At 33.4% G+C, this 18,247-nt stretch overlaps 1 protein-coding gene across 1 annotated transcript; it reads left to right on the plus strand.

The window, feature by feature from the left end:
• The first annotated feature begins 15,001 nt into the window (after positions 1-15,001).
• On the plus strand, positions 15,002-17,580 carry LOC149399536 (GRAS family transcription factor). The gene is made up of 2 exons (XM_089612228.1): positions 15,002-15,193; positions 15,299-17,580. Exon 2 carries the CDS (start codon positions 15,326-15,328, stop codon positions 17,093-17,095), a length of 1,770 nt encoding a protein of 589 aa, XP_089468354.1. The 5' UTR covers positions 15,002-15,193; positions 15,299-15,325; the 3' UTR covers positions 17,096-17,580.
• Positions 17,581-18,247: the final 667 nt, after the last annotated feature.

The raw sequence follows: 18,247 nt of genomic DNA on the forward strand, positions 1-18,247 counted from the left end.
TGTTTATATTTTTAAACAATGAATATATATTGACAACTTGTCAATTAATAATTGTGTTTATTGATAAATTTAGTTATAATTTTTTACTAAATGCACTTAATAGATTTTGGTAAAAAAAATTAGAAATAGTTAATAGTTTTATAAATGATCCCTAACTCTATCCATATTTTTAATGATTTTGACATTTTTTTTTAATTATTTTTCCCTTTCTTCCATTTATAAGATTTGAAATATTTTCGTATTTCTTTATAATATAATTTTAAAATAAAAACATGAAAATAGATATTAATATTTTTACATCTGAACCCGAGAAAATGTAAAGGTTTGAGGAAACCTAATGAGTAGATGATTGGCTTATGCCAAGAAAATAGTGTCCTTCCCACTTGGAATTTTAGATGAATCCCAAGTCCCAAAGTGCCAGTCTTTCTCAATCCTCAAGTTCTTCAACTACGCAATCTCCCCTATCTGGCTATCTCTACACCTCCAACGATTCAAGAGCCTACTTCATTGCAAATTTGACCCTAAAAAGCCACCTGTCATTATTTTATTTTACATAAGCTTTGCGACTTTATCGTCACATTTATGATTCAAGTTCTATTCATTCAAACTTTGATATAGAAAGATATGAAAGGTATAAAGAAAGTAAATAATTATGTTCTTAACTTTTACCATATGGTTGGGAAAAAAATCAACTAGAATGGATTTTTTTTTTTTTTTTTTTTTTTTTTTTGTGGTTTGTCACAAGTTGCTTAAATGTCCGTTGTCAAAACGATTTTTTTTTTTTTAATGATGAGAGACTTATTTTTTTCTTTTTGAAGAAAATATTTAATAAACTCTTTATATCTCAAGAGAAATGGGTGGGGAAGAGACTCAAGCTATGCCTTTGCAACTTTAAGCATCGATTGTCTATGACTATGAGTTGAGTTTAAAACTTTTAAACTCATATCTAATATCTATTGCAATTTGAATGCCCTAGCTAGTTTCAATTTGCATGCCCTAGCTTGGGCCAAAGCGAAAAAGAGATAAATAAATAGTGGAAATTATATGTGGTAGTGAGATTTTGAAACTTACCACAAGATTAGCGTCTAAAGTTTGATCGCGAGAATAATAATTTAAGTTATAAACAATCAAATTTGTTTATGCTTATCGATTTATTTGAAAAAAATTATTTAATATTGTGGGCTCCAATTAACTTTGTTTATTGTTTACAATATCTAGAAAATAGTTCCAAATCACTTGACCGCGTCGAGATTGTCTCGAGCTCTAAGAAGGTTCAGGTCAAGGATTATTTTGATTGCACGAGAGAAGAGATTGCCCTACCAGCTAACTCTCCTTAATGTATGGGCGGCTACCGGGGATCCATTGTAGTTGGTTCGTGACTAGGTTGGTACGGGTGAATTTCCATCAAGCCTAAGTTATCTGGTTCTGGCCTAAGGGATCGGCCTTGGGTTAGTAATGTTCTATTTGGGAAAAAAAAACTATTTTGAAAGGATTTAAAACAACTATTATTTTTATTAATATTGCTCTTTGAGATATTGGCTATGTTTGGCTTAGTTTATTAAGCTTGGTTTTAGCTTTTTCTAAAAGCCCAAACGTTTTAAAGTGTTTGATAAAAATAGTTTTTAGTAAAAGTTGAAAAAGTGTTTTTTGCAAAATATATAGAAGAAAATTGAAAAAATAGATTTTCGTAAATTTTGAGAAAAGTAGTTTTTTCAAAAGCTGAATCTAAAAACACTTTTTTTTTAAAGCAAAACTATGACAAACAGTGCCATTAATTGTTGTGGCAAATAAATAAGAGATAAGAGAAGGGTCATGTCGAGACACATTGTTTTGATGTAATGCATCATACATAAGTACTTGTTTTAGGTTCTCTTAAAAATATATAGTGCTTCTATTACGAATTAATGCCTAGACAAGTTCCATTTGCCAGCTTTTGCCCTTGGCGAGTTAGGTCCACGCCTAAAGCCCCAAAATTTTTTAAAAAAATAATAAAGACTAAAAAAGCCCCATTTCATAATATCGGAGGTCCATAATTTGATTGGACACGTAAATATTGGCCGATTTTTTCATAAATGTAATTTTTTTAAGAGATCTAATTCTTAAATTTTTCCAAAGACCTCCAATTGTGTTGGGCCGGCTCTGATCTTCCCTTGCATGAATAATCGAGAAAGTACTACATTCACTCCATACCGTCAAGCACTATTTGAATGCCATACCATCAAGGTAGCTTAGATTAAAAAGAAAATAAATATATACAATGAAAAATCATATATGTGTATAGTCTGCAACAAGAAGGCGAACCTGTTTAAATTGTATACTAGTATCCAGGCACGAAGCCAGCTCTAATTGAGGGGGGGCTTTAGCCCCCCCTCAAATTTTTTTTTTTTTGTATTTTTTACCCACTTTTCATTTTTTTTACAATTTTTTACCCTTAAAATTTACAAATTAGCTCCCCCTGATTTTTTTTTTACAAATTAGCCCCCTTAAATGGAAATCCTGGCTTCGTCCCTGCTAGTATCCCTTCTTTAGGAAAATCGCAATATTTTGGGAGTTTATAAAATGCTATCAAATATCATATATTGCTTGTCTTCAACATATTAACTCAATGTGCTACCTAGCTTTCCATTTTCAATTAAAATGCTTGGCCGAATATCCTAGATCGTCATTCGACAGCTTCTTTATGACATTTATATTAACAACGAAAAAAAATATGACTTTTACAGGATTTTATTATAATGGCTTCTAAATTCAAGATATTCTAAGAACTCGTACATATTTAGGTTGCCAAAAATGCTTTAAAAGCCTCAACTTTGGGTCCATTACCTAAAATATGGAAATTCTCAACCTCGTTTCAGTTGATAAGGATATCTATAACTTAACTCATAGACTAGATAATTTTTTTAGAAGCAGGGTATACCTATTGTCAAAATTAGGGTTTCTATAATAAATCACTAAAGCAGTTTACCTTTAAATCTACAAACGCGTTTTTATTTTTTAATTTGTCAACGGAACAAAGCTTTTATGTGAATAAATTTATTGTCGACGAATGTAGCTTTCATAATTTACTCAAGTTTATGAATTTAAACGTGTCTTTTCATTGATCTGTGAGATTCTGAAAGTTACAGTCATAATAATAAAACAGTGGTAATTGTTATCCTAAACATAAAATAAGATAAAAAAAAATGAAATTAATGCTACATCAGCTCAGCGTGTATCCATAAATCACATGTAAACCTGACATATATTTTTCTAAATTCGTAATCTACTGATCCCTTCATAAATATTTTAAGCTGAAGTAGCTACATCATTCGAGAGATTATATAACATACTCAAGATTTAAGTATCTGGTTAGTACAAGACCTAGATATATAATATGCAATATGATATGTGTCATTAATTTATTTATTTCTAGTCCGTTCGACACAAGTGTTCCATTAATTTATATTGATCAGTGAGCCATCTTCTTCAGTTTTGTTCTCATTTTAGCGTTGGTATGACGTTTATGTAAACTCTATTTTACATCTAAAAAGTTCCTAATAAATTTATATTTATTCATATTCACTAATTTAATCAAACGACAAAGGATAAGGATAATGTATCCGACTATCTATCTTCATAGGCAAACGAAATGGTTTAAGAATTTCATTAGCTAACTCAACTCAATAATGTATCATAATATCATAATTAGATTCGCTATTGTTCTAATTATAAAAATAGAGCATATCTTTTCAATTTAGACCAGAATTTTAGTTCACTGCAATCCATCATCTTTTTTATTTTCAACTCTACTGTTAACTCATTTTATCTATCTCATTTTGTCTCCCTTTCTCTTCTAAATGTCCAATAATAACATTGAAAAAAATTAACTACAAAGTGATATATTTCGTTTCAGGTTTTCAAATATGTCGCATGTTAAAAATTAAAATATATTAAAGTCATCAGAATGCATGGTAAAAAATCGCAAATAAATTAATAATTACGATGGGATTAGATCATTTGAGTCCATAGCCTATAATATGCAAATTCTCAGCCTCCTTTATGTTATAATTTGTAATTGTAGTAGATGTAAGGATATATAATTTAAAGCACATAATATATATGATTTTAGAAGCAATGCATTTCTATTTGTCAAAATTATGATTTCTGAATAACTAAAGAAGTTCAAATTTACAAACGCATTTTCATTTTTCTCAATTCCGTCAAAAGCGTCTTTGGACGAGTATATTGAAGTGGGAAAGTCCCACATTGGTTGTGTGTGTGAATGAGCGTGTGCTTATATATTGGTTGGGACCCTCCACTTAATACCAATTGGTTTTGAGTTGGATTTCCACAAGAGTAAATTTTCAATTATCTATGACGACCATTACAATTTATGAAAATATGTTTTACTTTTTAATGTTGCTTGATTCTATGTTTAATATAAATAAAGAAATAATTAACGGCAAAGACCTTGAACCAACACTCCCAAATATTTTTTAGGCTGAAAATGAATCGGATGGCAATGGTTGATGAGTGGTGAAATAAAAGTAAAAACTAAAATTTTAATTTAACTCGTACCGCAACAAGAGGTGTGTGTGTGCGCGCGCGTGAGAGAGAGAGGTTATTTGTACAATGGAGAAGAAGAAGTAAAAACCTCGCGCAAATGAATAAGAATTTACAATATGCTGGATCATATTTACAATGTTTAAGTTTTCAACCTTTCAACAAAAAAAAAAAAAAAAAAAGTTTGTTCATTGTTACACTCGACCATCATAGTTTGCGTGACATATTTTCTGTCACCTCGCCTGGACATATCTTGCAGTGTGATAAGTTGAAAGAAAAAAAGGTTTGTAAAGAAATCGAGTTAGAATCCAACTTTATATCATTGAAAGTTTGAAACAAAAGAAAGTAAAAACGATTAAAAGTTCCAGGTGCAGAACTGTAAAAGTATTATTAATAAAAAAAAATGTTCTTCTCTCTTTTTCTGTCGGTAAAAGTTATTACTATTCTAGATAGTAAAAAAAAGTTAATTGAAAATATGTGACCGTTAAATGGCAAAATACTTTTACAAAGTAAGGACTAAGGAGAACCTGTGATCATTTAACTTATAGGTATATACAAGACATTGTCGGACAAAAAAATATAACTTGTAGAGGAAGCACTATAATTCATTATAATTATAAAAATAGATAAATACTCCATTATATTTATAAATAAATAAAACATATAAGCGCTTAAGCATAATAGTCCCTAGCTAATAGCTCAAAAATTTGAATAACAAGCTTAATTATCTTGTCACTTAGCACGCAAATCAAGCTTTCAATATAAAAAAACAAAAACAAACAAACAAAAAACCAATAACATTAATTATAATAGACAAACTCATACGAGAAATGGAGATACAACACCCTCAAATCAATATTAGTTTCTCTCTTTATAATTAATTTGTCTGTAAATAGAGACAACTTCGACAATTTTTTTCATTGTGTTTTATATATATTTTGCTCGACCCTCAGTGTTACAATTGTCGTTACATTTCATTTTTATAGAAAATTACAATTAGTTTTCTCACGCCATTCACAAGAATGAAATTGTTGGCCACTCTAAACACATTCTGGCGTTCACACGAATGAAATTATTGGCCACTCTTAGAATATGATAAACCATTGATAGGAGAAGTGTGAAAAGATGACAAAAGGACTAAAACAACATGATTAAGATGATAATAAAATGTGTGGTCTAATAATAAAAATAAAGCAGCAATGGATTGTTTTGATTTATCGTCTAAACAAATCATTCATTCATTGACGGCGGCATTTTTAGGGAAGAAAATTGAGACTGCCCACTTTGTTTTCTTTATAGCTTTCTTTATTATTGTTTTAAAATCGATAATATTTTTAACTTCTTAGCGTTTCTTTGGTTGGCTTTTTAGTTTCTTATTAGACATACGAGTTTCAGATAACATTTAGACACGTGGTGGCAAAACAAGGACTTGTCACGGCGTTATGACGAGATCCGTAAAGATCCAAGGAAGTTTTTTACGACCGATGTCTCCGATGATGCAATATACTAAGCTCATATTCATTCTTACAGCTTGAAATTTGGGTATTAGTTGCAAAAAAAAAAAAAAAAAAAAAAAAAGCAAGAATATCCAAAATTTTACGTTTGGCTACCCATTTTCTTTTCAGCGGGTGGAATACTTACTGTTTAATTTCAGTTCTAAGGTTATTAATAACGTGTTAAAGTTAACGGAATGCCACTTGTCATGTTGTGAGTGGGGTTTTTTTTTTTAACAAAATACCATTTATATTTGTTTTTAAAACAAAGAAAACTTGGTTTCGATTTTAAAAAAATTATAAACATTTCAAGTAAAAAAGCTATAAAAATAAATAAATAATCGGGCTAGAAATTGAATTTTGAAAATTTATAATTAGTTTTCTAATTTATTATAAGCTATATAGAAGTAAATAAGAGTAGAAATTTTGTTATTTTAAAATCAGAACCATGTTTTTTATTTAAAAACAATTATAAATGGTATTTTTTTTATCATAATATAAATGGTATTTTGTAAATAAATAAATAATAACCCTCAGATACAAGTTTTTTTTTATCATAATATAAATGGTATTTTGTGACCTTATTAAGTCCCCGATTGATTCGCTTTTCATTAACATAAATGCGGGTTGTTATCTGTTTCTTGTTCTTTCCTTGGCAGCTATTCCAGAAAAAAAAAAAAAAACCTCTCATTTCGTGACACGTAGCATTTCGTTAACTTTAATGGAACTAAAAGTAAACCATATCTATTTTACCCATCGAAAAAAAAAAAAGAATAGGTAGCTAAGTGTATTTAGTGTAAAACTTTAGGTATTTTTGTCGTCATTTCCTAAAAAAAATATATCATTTGTCGTAAACATAGCACAACCAAGAACGAAAAAAAATCGTATGTTGTAATTCATTATTGTGGTTTCTTGTTTTTCTTTTGCTATAAATAGTGATAAAGTAAAAAAGAGTTTTGGGTTCCCATTCATTATGCAAAACCAATGAGCATTAAAATTGTTTTGTTACTTGATTTTGACGTCGCCAAGTCACTTCTCGATGGTATTCAGTTATATCGAGGGCTATGAGTCACTTCCGTCAGAACCGCTTGGACTAAAAAAACAAGAAAACGGGGGTTATTGGGGTGCAGAGGTTTTCCACCGATGCGTGATCCGTTGCTCAACATCAGTTTAAGTGTCAATGTGAGGGAGAGAGTCCTCGTTCTTGTCTTTGAACTTTAAGTGGTGTTGATTTAGAGATAATGAATTGATAATTGTGCAAAGTTTTTCCTTAATTAAGAACGACTCATCTCCAAATAGTGAAATGAGAGGTATTTATAGAGGGTTGTGTGTGTTGGATCATTGGTACGAAGACGATGGGTCAACCTGATTGGAAAAGTGGGTTCGGGCGGATAAGCCTCTTCGTTTGGGGAACATGGCGAGATAATTCATCCGTCGAGGGGTCATTGGTAGGAAGATCCTCTGATTTTGACTTTTGGCAGAGTAATCCTCTGGTTTTGAGGTATTGGTAGAGCAATCTTTTGGTTTTGAGATTTTGGCAGAGCAATCCATAAAACTTGATGTTTTGGCGGAGTAATCCTCTGATTTCAAAATTTTGGCAGGGAAATCTTCTGGTTTTAAAATTTTGACCGAGCAATCCTTTGGTTTTGGAATTTTGGCGAAATAATCATCTGATTTTGAAATTTTGGCGAAGCAAGCCACTCGTCGGGAGGCCTTTGTAATATGACCCTCTGGTTTGGAGACCTTGGTGAGACAATCAGCTCATCAAGAAGCTTCTGGCAGGACGACCTTCTAGTTTGAAGACCTTGGCAAAGCAATCTGCTTGTCGAGAGGCGCCTTTGGCAAGACGATCCTCTGGTTTGGAGACTTTGACGAGGCAATCCACTTGTCAGGAAGCTTTTGAAGAGACGACCCTCTAGTTTGGAGACTTTGGCGTCGCGATCTGCTTGCTAAAAGCGTCTCGTGTTGTCTTTTTGTTTTTAAATTGTCATTTTAACTTTGTGAAAATGATGTATAATAATACTGTGGGAGCTTTTATAGTCAATTATTTTCATTTACACTGTTCATGTTGTTGTATATTGGTTCCCTAGAGAGAAACCAAAATAATATTGTTGTTTTAGCTAGAACTATATCGAAGTTAAAAAGTTTTGTTTTTCTATCTTACGGATCGGATAAATATCATGGACAATAACCTAATTACTTGCACGTTATTTTTGTTTCCACTTGCAACAATTCTTATAGCTGCTATTTTTATTTTCCTGTGACTTTTCAATAAACAAAAGAGATGAACGTACTATAAATTCTTTGATCAAATCAAAGAGACCAAGATGTAAATTGAAGGATAGCAATGGTCCAGCTGGTAAACAAATCAAATCAAATAGACAAGAATAGAGGGAGGGAAAACATAGTATTGTATAAAGTTTCTTCCTAGGCCACCAACTCTTGGTCTGTGCTACTTAATCACTTGAGAGGACTGACAGAAAGATTCATACACGCATATATATATAGTTATATACTATTACTATGATGTGTCAATAGATTTTGTAAGTGCCAATAGATTTTATAATGACACTACAGTATTTGTGCCAAGTTGACCTTGTAATAATGAGTACTTGAAGTGGTCGACAATAACCACCACCACCAGTGACCACATTTCCAAATCTTTAGCCCATCTTGCAATTATTATATTTTTCATCGATTAATTTTGAGAAAATATCATATATATTTCATGTGTTTAATCGGTTGAGATTATTTTCGCAATTTTTAAACATATTACATGTACATCTATTCAGATTACTATTTATAGCATGTTTATGCCATAAATTCATTTATATATCAAATACATTTCTTTAACTAAAATTTTATTGACTTTTCACTTATTTAAAATGTAAAATGTCCATAATACTTTAAAGGAGATCACTTATTTATTTTTCATTTTATTAAGAAAATAAAAAAATATAAATGAATACCTGCCACTTTATTATTAACAAGGATTATTACTAAATAATGACATCTTCAATAGTTTTGGAGCATCCAATATGTTCAAATTAATCTAAAACTATGACTTATCATTTGGTGTAACAACTCTTTTACCATTTTTCTTTCCCGTCACCATATCTCTCTCTTCTTCTCTAAAACTATTCATCTTCTTCTTTAATTCTTTGCTCAACAAAAAATGACAGACGAAATTCTAATACAAAATTCAAACCTAAAAGTAAATCCACAACGAGTTGCAGTTAACGCCGATGCCGACTCTGTGAGCGGAACGACTCTGTGAGTAGCATGTTATGTTCATGAACCCCAGTGACAATTGCTCCTCCGACGTCTCCGCAATCAGCTGCTCCATTGAAAGTTTGGAAGAAGCAAGTTTTAGGTGCAAGAACTTGTTCGACGTTGGAGATCAAGTTTGGAAGAAGCAATAAATGATTATGTGAAGATAAAAAATGATAAGAAATGTGCTTGTTCGTTCCCCACCACAGCCACAATGAAGATTGGGTACACCAGCCCTCACGAGTCCCAGATTCCGTGAAGATTTATTGATATTAATGTCAATAAAGTGCATAATTTATTGACATAAATATCAATAAATTTGAATACGCGAATTATTGAAACACTCAAATTCTAAATTATTTTTTAAAGATTATGGGAATTTATTTGAAGATTTATTGACATCGATAAAGTTTATTGACAACAATGTCAATAAAATCTTCAAATGTCAATAAATCTTCAAAGAATTTCCCAATATCATTTGAAAATTTATTGACATTCTTATCAATAAAAAAACAAAATATCAAAAAATCTTCAAATGAATTTCCAGATTTTGTAAATAATTTTTTTTAATCAAAAGTTCGAAAAAACAAGCAGTTTAAACTTCACACACCAAACGAAAATGATCTTTATTTGTACTTTTGTGACCATTAAGCAAAAAAAACAAAAGTAAATACAAAAGAAAAATAAAAAGATATAGCATTAAGGGTATTTTTGTACAAACACATATAAAAAGTCATACTTTTTTTTATTAATTTTGATTTATTGAATTTTGATCATAAAGTATTGAGAAAGTCATAGTTTATAAATAATCCTTTATTCTCATGGATAGTGTATATATATATATATATACATACTAGAGTAGAGGTGAAAGAAAGTCATATCAACACAAACTCATTTTAGATATTTCTTTCTTCTTCTTTTGACAAAGCCCACAAAACTCCAAGCTCATCATAAAATGAATGAGATTTATTTTTCATTTTTATAAAATGAAAATTATTTTTCATTTTTATAAAATGAAAATTATATGGAGATTTTTTTTTTTATAAAATGAAAATAAGTAAAAGACCTGAATAATGGTAATATGGGCTTTTTTATATTTTTGTAATGATAAAGTAAACTAAAAATCATGATAAAAGTTATATTTGATTCAATAAAACTTTTTAGAGTATAAACATACTATAAATAGTAACATGAACGGATACATGTGATCTTTCTAAAAGTTGTGGGAATAATCACAACATGGGATACATTTGTTATTTATTCATTTTTTATTTTCCTAAACTAATTAATATATAGTTTATTGATTTTTTAACTAAATTTTTTGCATAAAAAACTTAATCATACTATTCAAATTGCATAATTTATTAGATCTACTTAATATGAATATTATGACTAACTAAGTCACATAAAAGATTGTAATTTCATTATAGTAAATATTTTAAGAATACTAAAATAAATATATAAAATTAAAGAAAATCAAACATAAATTTATTGTGTTGCAACGTTGATCTCGATTCGCATTCGCGATGCGAGATACTCGAGCCCTCCAGCAATGTTGGCACGAGCGGGGGTGCGAGACAATTTTTAATTGTTTTATAGTTTTTGTGTCGGCTAATGATATAATTTTTTAGTTGTTGGTTCGAGTTCTATATGATGAAATTTTAATCATTTAATTTAATTTCCAAATATACTTTTATGCTTAGATATTACCAGGCTGAAATATTTGTAGGTTTCGTAGTTCTCGATTGATCAAATTCACTCGTCAAAGAACCCATTTAATGATGGGGAAAGAATAAGAAATGGCCGATGTAACTAATATTTACATCTTACTGAGAATTAAAAACATTAGAAATTAGAATCTTATTTAGGGAATGTTGGACATATAATCACTTTAGACCCGCTACATTAATAAGTATCTAATAATAAAAAGATATAACTCGTATTAAGACAAGACGCATGCACTGACTATGTAAAATATAGGCATGACTTTGACTATTTTCAAAATATTTGAATAATTAAAGTATAATTGTAAATGAGGATAACTATTTGATACATTTTCTTTCTTTATTTATTATAATATTTATTTTGAAAGGAAGTAAAAATCGGGAAGTTTTGTTTGCCAATGAAAAGTTAAAATTGATTAATCTGTAAAATAAACTTATTTTTTTAATTAGAGTTGGCTCTTTGTCACATGGAATGGTGTTTTGTCTCCGTCAAATTCCCTCCACCATTGTTTTCTTTTTCCTTTTTTTTTATTTTTTCTTATTTTGACTACGCCCTTGTTTGTCCAAGACTACACATGTGGGCCCTTAAAGAGCAACCCTTTTATTCATAGTCGAAAGATGAAGGGCCCAAAGTGGACCCAGCGACCGCCCAAAAAGAACGGACTGTAATTGTCTAGGAAAACACTTTTTATTTACACTGCCGTTTCTTTCACCTTTTTTCCCTTGCACATTTTCATCTCCATTTCCATGGTCTTGCTTTAGTAATCGTTCCCCTCGCACATACACAATTATAATTAGTACTTCCTCGAGAGATATATATGTATTTATAAGATAAGCAGAAAATATCAAGTATTTTTTTTTGGAAATAAGTTAATTGAAAATATAAAGTATACTGTTAATGCCATAAATTAATAGTCGTTACACTTAAAAATTCTACAATATAATATGGGCGGTGTAGCAAAATAGGCAAAATTAAATTATGAAATTTATTTTTACTTTTAGGGAAATAGCCAACAAGTTTATGTGGCAATAATTAAGATCTGATTTGCCATTATTCATTAACAAATTCGTCATTTTTTTTTTACTTTTTTTCCTACATTTTTTTACATAAAAACTTCAAAAAACCACATCTATCTCATATGAACTCGAAATTGAGTGATTCTAAATCTTACGGATTCGTGACACCGAGATTTTCAAAAATATATCCATTGTGTTTGATGAAAAATCATGTTTAATAACATAGATGTAGAAAAATCACGTTACTACCTTAAATATGGAAATAGCTTGAATTTTTTGAAATTATCGACATGAATATAAATTTTCATCAAACACAATGGGTCTATTTTTGAAGATCTCGACGTCACAAATTCATAGGATCTGAAATCAATTAATTTCGAGTTCGTATGAGAAAGATGCGAATTTTTGAAATTTTGATGCAAAAAAATTATTTGAAAAAAATAAGAGAGAGAAAGTGACGAATTTATTAATAAATAAAGGTAAATCAAATCTTAATTACTGTCACATAAGCCATTTGTCTATATCCCTAAAATTTGTCAAACATAAACTAAATCTAAAATCACATATTTAAAGTGGTCTATTTAATTACAAATCTCGTATAATATACTATTAATGCCATTCAATAACGTTGCAACTTGCAATTATCCAAATCACTTAAGACTTCCAGTCACGGATACCGAATATCTACAATTTAATAGTTTGATATGATGATAAACATGTGACGTGAGTGGACTATCATATTTTAAAGGAAAAATTTTCGGTATAGTAAAGATATATTCGGATAGTTAATATCGATGTAAATATTTATATAACTACTATGACATATGGTATGTAACTGATGATATAATGAAATCTCATGGTATTTTAAATATTGTAGTCCACAAAAACATCGGCCGAACCGAACGGCGAGGATTTGATTTCGGCGTTCCCAATGAGAATGATATATTGAGGACTGATGACGTCACGAAGACGTCGACGCGCCGTAATTCGACGTGTAATGACAACAGAGCCGGTCCCACGAGTCTCAAAGTTCATGTCCCCGAACTCGGCGGGAGGGGAAAGTGGGACACGTGGACGTTCACGACATGATGCTGTCACGTTAGCCCAATTTGGACGCAGCAGCCGAATTGATGCCACGTCATTCGGTCGCAGCTGCAAGGAAAAAATACAGAAACGGACGAGAGAGGAGCCAGAAATTGGAAAGATGGGGAAGAAAAACTAGTATACTATAAATCTAAGTCTAGTGGGCAATCACTCGACTACTAGTGTCCTATCATCATTCACATTTTATTTTTATTTTTGGGGTTTGTTGGCTCAGAAATCATTTTCCTCTTCCTAAACTTTTGACCGATTTGGATATTATTTCAAAAATAATAATTTCACATTTTACAATTTTTTTTTACTGAATAAACTTTGCTTTCGCTGCTTAGCAACTTGCATAATTCCAGTCAAAAGTTTATTTGATCAATATGCATATAATAACATGACAAAATAGCTCATATTTCATATAGGATGATAGTTTTTAAATATAACCAAGTAATGACCATAAAAGGACGATTTTTAAAATAAATCAAATTGTTTATAGTACTTGATTGCGTATTAAACTATTTTGAGTTTGTGGTTATATGTTGTTTTTTCATTAATGATAATAGATCATAATGATAATTGTTGTGAAATTAAAAAAAAAACTTGAATAAATGTAATTGAACTGAATCAAAGTTTGGTTATTACATTCTTACTTAGAACTATAATTTTTAAATATATATATATATATATATATATATATATATATATATATGTGTGTGTGTGTGTGTGATACGAAAATGTATTAAAAAATAAAAATTATAAGAATTGAGATTTTGACACAAATATAATTAAATCCATGTAACTTTATCAAAATTGACAAAAACTCAAAATTCGATACTTTATTACTAAAAAATTTGTGAAATAACTGTAATTTTATTTATAATTTTGTAACATATCGATCACGAAAATACACAATTTTATAGTAGTTCTATCACGAAAGCAAGTGTTTCGTAAACATTTTAAAATGTTGTGACAAATGTGTCACAAAATAATATTGTTGTACGAAAAATAAATATATTTTCCGATTGTCGTAATAGAATTATCAAATTTTAAGTTTTATTCGATTTTGATAGAGTGGCATGAATTTAGTAATCTTGTTGACGTAACCGCCGAACACGTGTTTTCGGGCGGTTACTATTTGAAATTTGATGTGGACATATTTTAGCAAAAGTTTAGAGGAAGGTGACTTCTAAGCAGCTTCTCTTTTTTTCGAAGTTTCGCTCGATATGGTTTATTCTTATTTTATGAACGGGTGACTCATAATTTCATTTGTCCCTCGGGCCTATTTGACTCGGGCTAAATGCTGAATTTATGTTGTTCTCAGTACTTTATTAGCTCGATACTTCAGTAACTCGGTACCTCAATAGTTCGGTATTTCCGACATAATTAAGCACGTACTTCTGCAAATTTTGGGAGTAACACATGTTAAAGCTTAAATGGTATTTGTTTTCATTTGTGCTCTCGAACTCATATACTTTCTCACACCATTTGAGAGGGTAAATGAACTTACAAATGAGATAGTCGCTTCTGCTATTGTAATTTATACTTTAAATGTCTAATATAAATTATAAGGTAAAATTAAATATTTGAAAACAAATAGATTTATTATCAATTGAATACCTGATAGAACCAAATTAAATACACAATCCCCTTTCAAACAAAAAAAAATCCATAAATACACAATCCCCAAATTTTCGGTACATGAATGATATATCAAGAACAATTTATTTCTCATGTATCACTGCTCCACTTCAAAATGAATTTTACTTTGTGTAATCAGAAAGACCACTTGAAAAAACTAAAATAATTACATTTGGTGTTTCTGTTTCCATTTAATAGTTGATAACGCAATCCCAATTGATAATTACATTAAAGTTCAGGGCCGTGACAAATATATTTAGTTCCCCTTTCTTCAAATACATTCGCATTCACTCCCAAATCACTCTCTCCCTCTTCTCTCTCTGTCTTCTTCCTTCTCACTCAAACACTCTCTCTCTCTATAGCAAACTAAATACCGAATTCGCGTTTCTCTCTGTAACAGAAACCTTGGCCTCAGTCCATGTACGTGTTCTCTTCCTCCAAAACTCTCACTCCGACTCTTCCGATTTGATTCAGAGGAAGAAATAGGAGTAAAGATTTCTGATTTGGATTTGGCTTTGTTTGCAGATATCGCCGGCGAGTGTTGGCCGGAGAATGGCGTACACGTGTGCAGACAGTGGAAACCTAATGGCCATAGCTCAGCAAGTGATAAAGCAGAAGCAACAACAAGAGCAACAGCAAGAACACCATATTCACAATCACCACCAGCAACACCCACAGCCGAGCCACCAGCTCATCAACCAAACCCTCACCGGCCTCGGCCCATTCTCCGTCGCTCCCTGGGCCGGCGTTGGACCCGCCATGGGCTTCGGCCTTGCTGGCCCGGCCTTCCAAGACCCGCTCTTCTCCGGCGGCTCCGAGCCGGCTTTCCATTTCCCCCACCACAACCTCGACCCTAACTCCACCGGCTTCAGGTTCGGCGATTTCGGCGCCGCGCCGGGCGGCGAGTTCGACTCGGACGAGTGGATGGATAGCATCATGGGAGGCACAGCTGGCGACTCAACGGATAGTTCCAACATCCCCTCCGGTTGCGACACGTGGCAGTCCCAGCCGCACCAGGCCAATGCCGACTTCTCTGCTCTATACGGCGCCGATCTGTTTCCCTCCTCCCGAGTCCTCTTCGCCGATTCTCAGAAAATCCCTAACCCTAACCCTAGCCCCAACCCGGTGGAGGTCTCCGCGCCGTGGGTCTCGCCGCCGCTATCTCCGGCGAAAATCACGACCAGCTCGCCGGCGGAGATCGAGTCCTCGCCGCCGATTCTGAGGGCGCTGGTAGACTGCGCGAGGCTGGCCGAGTCGGACCCGGACCGGGCGGTGAAATCGCTGATCCGAATCAGAGAGTCGTCGGCGTCGGAGAGAGGCGATCCGATCGAGAGAGTGGCGTTCCACTTCTCCGAGGCTCTCTACACCAGACTCTCTCCGCCGCCTCCGCCGCTGCCGGAGAAACAACGCGACGAAGTTCCGGTGACGGAGGACCTAACGCTTCCATACAAGGCCCTGAACGACGCGTGTCCGTACTCGAAATTCGCTCACCTGACCGCGAACCAGGCGATCCTGGAAGCCACGGCGACGGCGAAAAAGATCCACATAGTCGACTTCGGAATCGTCCATGGAGTCCAATGGGCGGCTCTGCTTCAAGCCCTGGCGACCAGGCCCACCGGAAAGCCCGAAAAGATCCGAATCACCGGAATCCCCGCCCAAACCCTCGGAAAATCACCGGCCAAATTCCTAACCGCAACAGCGAACCGCCTCGCGGACTTCGCGAAGCTCCTCGACCTCGACTTCGAGTTCGACCCCATCCTCGACCCCATCGCCGAGCTGGCCGAGTCGAGCTTTCGCACAAATGACGACGAGGTCCTCGCCGTGAACTTCATGCTCCAGCTCTACAACCTCCTCGACGACACGGCGGGCCCGGCCCAGAAAGCCCTGCGCTTGGCCCGATCGCTCGGCCCGACCATAGTGACGCTCGGAGAATACGAGGCGGGCCTCAACGGGCTGGGCTTCGTCGAGCGGTTCGCCGCCGCGGTGAGGTACTACACGGCGGTGTTCGAGTCGCTGGAGCCGAACTTGGGCCGCGATTCGGAGGATCGGGTTCGGGTCGAGAGGCTTCTGTTTGGGCCGCGGATCGCGGCGGCAGTGAGGCCCGACGGGACGAGGATGGAAGGGAGAGAGAAGTGGAAGGAGATGATGGAGAGCTCGGGTTTTGAGCCGGTTAAGCTCAGCCATTACTCGGTCAGCCAGGCAAAGATCTTGCTGTGGAACTACAATTACAGCTCGCTGTTTTCGCTGCTCGAGTCGAACCCGGGGTTTTTGTCTCTGGCTTGGAAAGAGACTCCTCTCTTGACCGTCTCTTCGTGGCGGTGATTATCGGTACCAGTGGATTGGATTCTCTCCAGGTCTATTTTTTTTATTTTTAATCTCTGGTTTAGGAAGGAATTATGATGATGGTGTCTGTTTACAGTGTTTTCATGTGGTGATAGGAGGTTTGTTTTGGTTGGGATGTTCGTAGTTCTTAGTCTTTTTTTTCAATTTTTTTAAGTTATATTATAGTGTCCATTTTTTTGAAGTTTTTTTCTCCCTTCTTGTTGGGGCTTCTTTACAGGTTTGAGTTCTTTGAATTTGAAGTATCACTAATTGTAGAGGTATAAGAATATCAAAGGGAAAAAGCAAGAAAAAAATAATTAAGAAGTGCAAAAAATTTCATCCCTTTTGGTGTGTCATAGTGTGTAGTGTGTGATTTTTTGTATGTAAATTTGAGTCTGAGCTTTGGGTTTAGTTTTTATGATTGTACGACCTTTTATATGTAATTAACTGCTATGATTTAGTTTTTACAATGTGGATTTCGGTAATTCCATCTGAGATATTTTTACTGAAATGACTTTGTGACATGAGTTATACGTTATTGTGTAGAAATCTTCAAAGGTTCCATTCTTAGTAATCAATAGAGACCAGTTACGCACCGCCCAGGTGGTGTGACTTGTGAGTTTATTGATCACCCGTACAATCCTTTTCATTTTTTCTGTTTAAGTTTTGTAAGCTATAAATATGTGTAATGGCAACTATGGAAGGTGGAATTGCATTTCACTAAAAAAAGAAAAAGTGGAGTTGCAGTTCTTGCCTACTTTAACTACTCATACAGGAAATTAAGATGGTAGAATATATATATACACGTACATATATGTATACATATAATAATATTTATACACACCAAGGAAAAAAATGCCGTTTTCGCTGCCGTTTCGAGCCCTCCTGATTTACGGAAAATCGTCATGTCGATGGAAAATCGAACGGAAAAATTATGGAAAAAGGTAAGTGAAATGCCGTTTTTGATGAAAAACCGACGTGCCGACGAAAAACCGAAAGTAAATGATGTGGCGAAATAAATACATATATATATATATATATATATATATTTTAAATGTAGTTCAAATTTAAAACACTTCAAACTAAATGTCTAATTTTAAACTCAAACTAAAATAATCAAACAAACGTAACTAATATATATATATATGAAAA

This window comes from Urtica dioica, chromosome 4 (assembly GCF_054948205.1).
Source record: "Urtica dioica subsp. dioica isolate 48M chromosome 4, U.dioica_male_clone48M_v1_H2, whole genome shotgun sequence".
Taxonomy (NCBI): Eukaryota; Viridiplantae; Streptophyta; class Magnoliopsida; order Rosales; family Urticaceae; genus Urtica; species Urtica dioica.

Excerpts from the sequence above, each read along its gene's own strand:
- LOC149399536 (XM_089612228.1), top strand. The coding sequence starts at position 15,326 with ATGGCGTACACGTGTGCAGACAGTGGAAACCTAATGGCCATAGCTCAG.